This window comes from Beta vulgaris, chromosome 5 (genome assembly GCF_026745355.1).
Source record: "Beta vulgaris subsp. vulgaris cultivar EL10 chromosome 5, EL10.2, whole genome shotgun sequence".
Classification (NCBI taxonomy): domain Eukaryota; kingdom Viridiplantae; phylum Streptophyta; class Magnoliopsida; order Caryophyllales; family Amaranthaceae; genus Beta; species Beta vulgaris.
The window spans coordinates 48,669,141-48,678,034 of record NC_079206.1 but is presented as its reverse complement, the minus strand read 5'-3'; the positions used below and the strand labels follow the sequence as shown (position 1 = coordinate 48,678,034).

Here is an 8,894-nt window from a genome sequence, read left to right as displayed (position 1 = left end):
TAATTAATTAAAATCATGGAGATCATGTGATAATGGTTTAATTAGTGGAGAACATGTCTTGTCTTAATTGTCTATAAAAAGGCGCCTAATTCATTTGAACAAAGTGCGTCTGACTTAGCTAATTTGTCTTAGTTAACTAAAAGAGTCAGTGCCTTTTCCTTGAGAGAATTCATACTTACATTAAACGAGTTTATTACTCTTCCATTGTTTACAAAGTGTATTTTTGAGAAAAGGGTTTGAGTGAACTCTTGTAAGTGTGAGAAGCTTTGAGTGAAGCAAGAGAAAGAGAAAGAGAAAGGAACTTCGAGTGAAGTTTGAGAGAAACGTCAGTTGTGGGAACTGTCGTTGGGAACTTGAGTTAAGTGACTTAAGTTGAGAATCGAGAGAAAAGTAATAGGTTGTAATCAGAGTTGTTTTGGCCTATTATAGTGGAAAGTTGTTTAAAATCACTTGTGGTCGAGGTTGTTTCTTCCTACTAGGCCTAGGAAGTTTTTCCTCGCTAAATCTCTCGTGTTCCCATTGTTTGTTCCCAAGTTTACTTTTGAATTCCGCAAAAAGTATAGCTTATTCTCTCACTATAATTCACCCCCCTTCTTATAGTGCTCATATTATACAACAATTGGTATCAGAGCGGGAACTCTAAAAATCAGGAAACCCTGTTGAGTTCAAGATCTTGAAAAATATGAATACTAGAGAGAAACTGGAAGAAGGGTACTCTACGCAAAGGCCACCAATGTTCAATGGTAAGTTCTACACTTACTGTAAGAACATAATGGAGATCTTTATCAAAGCCGACAATTACCAGGTATGGAGAGTCATAGAGGTAGCTAGGTGATTTTGAAGTCACTACCACTAATGACAAGAATGAGGTAATTCCTTAATCTATATCTGATTTTGATAAAGCAGATTTCGAAAAGATGGAAATTAATGCTCTTGCTATAAAACTGCTTCATTGTGGTCTTGGACCTCATGAACACAATCGTGTCATGGGATGCAAAACCGCAAAACAAATTTGGGATCTTCTCACTTGTGGAAAAAACTGCTTTTGCTATTTATCTAATGCTTTGGTTGTCTCATCAACCCGAGCATTTGTGAAAATTTTAATAAAAAAATTCACAAATGCTCGTGTTGATTAGTCAACCGGAACATTTGATGTCAAATGCTCCGGTTGACTAATTAACAAAAGCATTTATGAATCAGTGATCCGCGCCTCAAGTCAATCAACCTGACTACCCGAGCATTTGGTTGTCGTTTTTTTTATTAGTATTAATTCCCCCTACCTCCCTCCCTCTTCAAATGAAATCACTGCTCCCCTCCAATACCTCGTCTTTCTGTACTCTTCCTCCTTTAACTAGTTTCTCTTTCTCTCTCATCCCCATCTCCTTCCATACTCAACCACTGAAACGCTAACTACTCCATTTCTTCCCTCCTTATCTTCATCTCCTTATCGTCACATTGGTTTTCATGCTAAAATCCCTAATAATTCAAAAGAAGCTCTGAATTCAGATGGATCCCTCATTTCTAGGGTTTCCAGTTCAATTTTCACTCGCATTTCACCCATTCTTCACAAAAACAAGTAAATTGCTCGATTTTTTTTTTCTTTTTTTTCGATTTCTGATTTATTTTATCCTAAAACTTGAACCCTAGAAATCGAAGAAGATTTATTTCTCCCTTACACGAGTTCCCCTGAATTTTTTTCTCTCTTCAGCGCCATTCTCCAGCACCGCGGTAGGAGGTGGCGGCGATGGTGGTTCTTCATCATCGCTATATCTCTCTCTCATCCTTTTTGTGTGAGTTCTTCAGCGTCGTTCATTCAGGTTTGTGAATTTTTTTGTAGTTGAGTGTCTATTTTGCTCATCTAACTGTAATTCAATTAATGTGTAAATTTTGATGAGTAAAGATATGGATCTTTTGTCTGTCATTGATCATATGAATATAAGTGTCTAAATTTCAATGCTAATACTTTGGGCTGGAATCAAGACTCAAGAGTATGAGTAAATTGGCTTCATTTATCTGTTTAGATTGTTGATATAGATGGTTAAATTAAGCTGGATTATGTGATGAAGAGATTTGGTAGGATTCAATGTGTTTGCAGCAAGTGGGTATTGTCTCTACTAGAAGATATTCAACAAGATGCAGTAGCTATAATTTAACAACTCTTTGATCAAAATCGTATTTCTGAACGTCAAAGTGATATGGTAAGCAAGGTTAATGCAGCTAGCCAGGAAAATCTTATTGCTCCCAAACCAGAGGTTGTGGTTGGTATTGAGATACAAGAGAACAGAGGAGTTGAAATTCAGATTAATGAGCCTAGTAAAAAGGTTGCAGCTCAGGCTACTCCCAAGACATGGTCCTCGGTGGCCACAGAGCAAAAGCTTATAGCTAAGGGTATGTCGTTGAAATTAATAGTACCTAGTATATATAATGGTAGAAATGTTGCGAAAATTGATAAATCTGAAGTAGAAAAATTGTCTGATATTTGGGCTAATGATGTGGTATTGTATGTTGCGGGTTAAACTCCTACAATAGGTGCTATTATTAGATTTTTTTATCATGGAGTGGATTCATGTTAATAAATTAAACTTATAGTATTGTTGCATGAAGATGGATATTTTTTTATAAAGGTTGATTCTATGGAAGATAGGAATGCGATCCTTTGTGCTGGGCCCAATCCTCTGAATAATAGACATATTATAGTAAAGGCATGGACAACCAAATTTAATTTTCATGAAGAAATCATGAGGCTGGTACCTTTGTGGGTTAGATTTCCAAATCTCCCTCTGAATTGTTGGGGACCTGAGACTGTGAGTAGTATAGGAAGCATAATAGGAGTCTCATTGTTTGTTGATGAGTGCACTACTAGACTGATGAGAGTGTCTTATGCACGTCTCCTTGTTGAGTTTGATGTGACAAAACTTGTGCCTAGAACAATACATATCAAAGATTATAATGGGAACATTATTGAACAAAAGGTTCAGTATGATTGGGTCCCTCTTTTTGCCAAAAATGCTAAACAATAAGACATGATTGGGGTAAGAAGAATGAAAGGCAACATGCTAAGTCTAATTCTAAAGTAATCCAGAAATGGATTCCTAAAGTGCCTATAGCGAATGTTGCAGATAATAATGTCGTTAAAATTGAAGATTTAACTCAGCAAATTGCAGGGGAGAAAGATATAGTGAACCACTTCCGTCTCAAGTAGCTCAACTAAGCCAACAACAGCTTACGGATCAACAAATTCATTCACAAGGACCAAACATTGCAAATGATCCACCTGCACAAGTGAGAGTGTGAGACATTGTTTGGTCTGTAGTGCAGCCCAAGGGTAACAAAGACAAACAAATTGATCTTAGTGGACCATGCACTATCATTCACATAGTTGATGAAGAAGGTTCCAATTCATTCGACTTTGATCCGATATGATTCTTAGCACATGGAATGTGAGAGGGTTGAATCACCCCTCAACTATAGGAGAAGTTAAGAAGTACCTTAGGAATAATAAAATAAGTTTTATTGGGATCCTTGAAACAAAATTTAAAACTGGAAATAAAGATAAAATTAGGAAGAAATTTATAGATGGTTGGAATAGGGATGATAACTATGAGAAATCTCAGATATCACGGAGGATATGGCTTGCTTAGATTGTTGATGATATGGCTTTTCAGTCTTTAGAGAAGATTGATCAATTCATTCCTACGCAGCTAACTGATAAGATGAATGTACAACTTTGTTTGTTACAGTAATCTATGGTTTATGTATTGTGGAAGCTACAAGCCTCTTTGGATGGATTTACTAAGACTTAATCAGTCCATGAATAGTGCTTAGTATGTGCTTGGGGATTTTAATGTTGTACAGGACCCTAAGGATATACTTTAAGGCAGAGCTATCACTTTTTATGAAACTCAAGACTTCATTAGTTGTCTTGATTAGAATGATTTATTAGAGCTTAAAATACGTGAGCATTTTTCTTCTTGGAATAATAAAAGTCAGGGAGAAGCAAAAGTCATGAGTACAATTAATCGATATCTTGTCAATTCTCATTACATACTTGCTTATGCTTGTGTTATTGTTGAGTATACCAATCCAAGTATATCATACCAGTTCCCTATCATCTTAAAATGTTTACCCCATGATCGCTAAAGGAGGTAGACCTTTTAAGTTTTTTTAACTATATGTTTGATCATGCTGAATTTTAAGATATTGTGAAGTTTCAGTGGAATAAATATCATCTTGGAGGTACCATGCTTCAGGTCTGGCTGAAACTTAAAATAATGAAAGATAAATTTAAAAAGATTCATAAACTAGATTTTGCTAGATGTTAGAATAGCTCACTGTAGAGAGCAACTTGATATTGTTCGAACGCAACTTGCTACTGATAGACTCAATGCAGATCTCTTTACTCAAGAAGCTGATTGTTATTAGTGCTCAAATGTGCTATGAAGTAACTTCTAATGAACTATGTAAGGTCAGTTGTCGTGTTACAGATTTAGCACTGGTCTCTCTCACGTGCCATGTCAAATACAAGATGTGTGCATCATATATAATACTATTCGGTCTAATTGCAAAATAGTGCAGCTTGATATGTTGATATTATTGAGAAGTTTTCTGTTACTAACTCCGAAATGACAGCTTTAGAAATAGTAGTGTGAAAGAACAAACCGACGGATCTCAATGTGCTCAATATCACCAGAAAACGAGAAAAAATCATGAATTTCTCTTTCAGTTGCTAGATCTGATAAGTTGCCAACTTGAACTGCTTTAGTCTAATAAATAGCAAAAGAAGAAAACAAGATAAACAACAGATTAAAATGTACACAGTTTTGAGAAATAAATACTTGACATGAAATATAATTTGTTTATGAGTTGATTGGAGTTTGAATATACCTGCATTATTGGGAAACAAGAGAGATTGTTTTCTGCCACAGAGTATTCTTTCTCTGCTCTTTACTTATCCAGCAAAAAAATGTCTCTTTCTTTTCTTTTCTTTTTTCTCTCTCTCTCTCTTGGTAGGTAGAGGAGAGAGAAAGTACAGAGTGGAGTTGGGCGTTGTTGCTTTTCAAGTTTTAAAGGTAGCAGACAACTCTTAGTTTATTGTCAATCAGTAAGTCTTTAACATTGTTCCCATCTGTTCCTACTTCTTTGTTTATTATCTTTAATCATGTTCGCTAATTCTTTAAACATCAGTTATTTAGTGTGCTAATTTTGTTGGTGTTGTTTCATAGAAGATCCACAATGACAGAGATTGAAGACATAGACAGGATATGTTTATGGGTAATTTACATCTTTCTCTGTACTTATCAGACATGAAGAGCAGTTTAATTGTTAGTATTATGACAAAATTGTGGAAATTTGTTTTTTATGTGTTCAGTGATTGCTAGAAGTTCGAAGTGGGATGAGTTTGTAGAGTAATGAGTTGGTTAATTAAGATTGAGGAGTCGGAAATATGATGGTAACTAACAGATATAAAGAAATTGGTTTTGATATCTATTGTATGTTGGTTTGATGGCAGGCTTGGTTTCTAGATCAGTTTGGAGTTATTCATGATGGGAAAAAGCCGTACCCAGGTGCTATTTCAACATGTATGTTATGATTGGTTACCTTTTTTAAGCTTTTGGTAAGCAAGTTTGTTGATCTATGTGTTCATTCGAGTTTATTCGAGTTATTAGTGCTATTATTCTGTTATAGTGGCAATTTTAGCTTAATGAATGGCATGTTAACAATGAGAGTAAAGGTGAGTCCAAGCAAGGTAGTTTGAACAATGGAGCTCGACATATATCATTCCCTGCTAACTCACTGCAGATTGGAATTATCTTAACTCTTTGCTGTTTCTTTGATCTCAGATTTTCTAAGACAGGTTTTATAGAAGATAGTTGCTCTCTTAGAGTACCCTTTGCCTTCAAAAGAAGATGGAGAGAAAATATTGAACATCTTAACTCTTTGCTGTTTCTAATTAACTACCACAGCTTATGAGCTGAAGTTCAAATGAGTTAACATAATTAGTCGGATAACCAACATCATTTTTCCAAAACCTGAAACCAGCAGATGTTACCACTAATGTTCTATGCCTATCAGCACCTTGATACCCCATAACTCGAGAAAAGTTGCACTCGAAGAGCATCTGCAACTGCAAGACATGACATGAGATTTTTTTTGCAATTATGATCTTTTGTTGTTTATACTTGTGTCATGTTTATTTGATTAATAAAATTTTAGTTTATATCCTTCTTATATATGTTCTTTTGATTCTTATAAGAGTATAAGTAGTCTTTAAATTATGTGGGGATAGTGGGGTATGAGTTGTTTGTATGTTGCATGATAGGGGCTGCCACTAAATGATACTATTAATTGAGTACGTCACCTTGTTGGGGCATGTACAGCTTCAGCAAGCTGTGCAAATTTTTTTTTTAAAAAAAACTATCAAATGCTCCGGTTGTTAAGAAAAAACAGGAGCATTTATGCTATAAATGCTCCGTTTTTCCTTGACAACCGAAGCATTTAACAATCAAATGCTCCGGTTTTTTAAAAAACCGGAGCATTTGAGACACCAAATGCCCCGGTTGAAAACGGAGCATTTGGTAAAATGCTCAAATGCTCGTATGGCTTCTGCTACGGGTCAAATGCGGAGCATTTATGGGCTTTTTAACTGGAGAAATTGATGTTTTTTCCACTAGTGTCTTGAAGTCACTCATGAAGGTACGAGTGAAGTTAAGAGATCAAAAATAGATCTTTTGATGAGCCAATATGAACTTTTTCAAATGAAATGAAAAGAGTCTATCCAAGACATGTTTACACGATTTACCAATATTATTAATGAGCTAACATCTCTTGGAAAAGTGATTATATCTGAGGAACAGGTACGAAAGGTCCTAAGGAGCCTTCCTAGGGATCGATGGATGGCTAAGGTAACTACCTTACAGGAAACTAAGGACTTTACGAAGTTCAATCTGGAACAACTTGCTGTTTCCCTTATGACTCATGAGCTGCAATTGGACAATGAGAATGGAGACATGTCCAAGCAAAAATCAATTGCCTTAAAAGCTGATGAAAGTGAAGACTCAGAAACTGATGAAGAAGAATCCGCTCTCATGGTCCGAAAATTCAAAAGAATGTTTAGGAACTTGAAGAATGGAGATTATAAAGGTAAGAATAAGAAACATTCTAACAAACTTGTTTCTCATAAGTGTGGCAGCTCTTAGCACTTTATCAAGGATTGTCCCCAATGGGAACAAGAAAAAGGCAAAAGGAAGGGAACGAAGCAAAGATAGGAACAAGGAATACAAAAGTTCCTATACTCGATCTGACATGAAGAAAGCTATGGTTGCTGCATGGGGAGACTCTGACTCCGAAGAAGAAGATGATCCTCAACCAAATGAGGAGACTGCAAACTTTTGTCTTATGGCTCTTGACAATTCCGAATCTGATGAAGAGATTGAATCTCTTGAGGCAAGTCTAGACACTATTAAAACTCGCCTAAATTCTCTAAGTAAAGAAAAGTTATTTGAGATTATTGTTGACGCTGTAAATGATTGCAAAGATGAAACTGTTAAACTAAAACAATGTCAACATGCTTTAACTGTTGCGAAGGAACATATCTCTTGGCTTAAAGGTGTTCGAATTAATATTGAGAAAAGATTTTTCGAGTTGTTTGACAAAAATCTTAAATTGAAAGAGGATTTCGAAAATCTTAAAAATGAGAACTACTTGTTAAGTCTTGAGTTATCACAATTAAAGGAGTTTGTTCCTGAAGTGAGTTCCTTTGACATTAAGTCAGTTCCCTTGCAAAGTTTCAAATCTGAAATAAACGAATTGAAAAATCATGTTTCATTTTTGGAAATAGAAAACAATGAGCTTGTAGGGAAACTGCACCAAATGAGAAATGAAAAATGCTACCTATACCAGACTGGATTAAGAACCCTCAAACAAAACGAATCGAAGGTCTTGGTTTTAATCAGAAAAAGAAATTTGAAAAACCTAAAAAGAGAGTTGATTTACCAAGTGATAAAGTTTGTATGTTTTGTGGGAACACTGGTCACTTTAGGAATTCTTGTCCTAAAAGACTTGGTCGCATTAATGAGAACATGGAAACAAGTAGAGTAATTTGGAAAAAGAAATCTATTGTTCCTGAAGGAAAGGAACCCAAGAAAGATTGGGTTCCTAACTCTAACAATTAGTTTTCTTGCAGGTTGGAGTGAGGGGGAACAACACATGGTACCTAGACAGTGGTTGTTCTAAGCATATGACTGGAGATAAATCAAGATTTCTCTCACTCTCAGCCTATAATGGTGGAAGTGTGACTTTTGGTGACAACAAGAAAGGTAACATAGTTGCCATGGGCAAAGTTGGTAAGCCATCGTCACATTTCATAGATAATGTTTTTCTAGTTGATGGATTAAAGAATAATTTGTCGAGTATTTCCCAATTTTGTGATAAAGGGAACTGTGTGAAGTTTAACACTGAAAAATGTTTAATTGTCAACAATAACACAAAGGATGTCATTTTGGAAGGAACAAGAAAAGGGAACACATATGTTGTGGATCTCAACCTTGTTCCCAAAAACAAGTTTACATGCCTTAGTGTTATTGATGATGATTCATTTTTATGGCACATGCGTCTAGGTCATGCTAGCTTTTCTTTGCTTGACAAACTTCGTTCTAAAGAACTAGTTTTAGGTTTACCTTCAATTAAGTTTCATTTAGATCATGTTTGTGATGCATGCACGAAAGGTAAGCATGTTAGGTCCTCTTTCAAGTCCAAGAATGTGGTAAGTACCACAAGACCATTAGAGTTAATTCATATCGATTTATGTGGACCTATGAGGATACAGAGTAGGAGTGGAAAGAAATGTGTGTTGGTTATTGTAGATGACTTCTCTAAATTTACATGGGTTATTTTCC

At 35.5% G+C, this 8,894-nt stretch overlaps 1 protein-coding gene across 1 annotated transcript; it reads left to right on the top strand.

The window, feature by feature from the left end:
• The first annotated feature begins 2,195 nt into the window (after positions 1-2,195).
• LOC104893876 (uncharacterized) lies at positions 2,196-3,020 on the top strand. Its single transcript, XM_010680005.1, has 2 exons — positions 2,196-2,495; positions 2,625-3,020. The coding sequence occupies exons 1-2, from the start codon at positions 2,196-2,198 to the stop codon at positions 3,018-3,020; spliced, it is 696 nt and encodes a 231-aa protein (XP_010678307.1).
• The last annotated feature ends 5,874 nt before the right edge of the window (positions 3,021-8,894 follow it).

What these genes read in the sequence shown, in the direction of transcription:
- LOC104893876 (XM_010680005.1), top strand. Translation starts at nt 2,196, where the DNA reads ATGGTAAGCAAGGTTAATGCAGCTAGCCAGGAAAATCTTATTGCTCCC. An exon ending in ATATTTGGGCTAATGATGTG is followed by an intron (nt 2,496 to 2,624) that starts GTATTGTATGTT and finishes TTTTTTATAAAG; the next exon opens with GTTGATTCTATGGAAGATAG.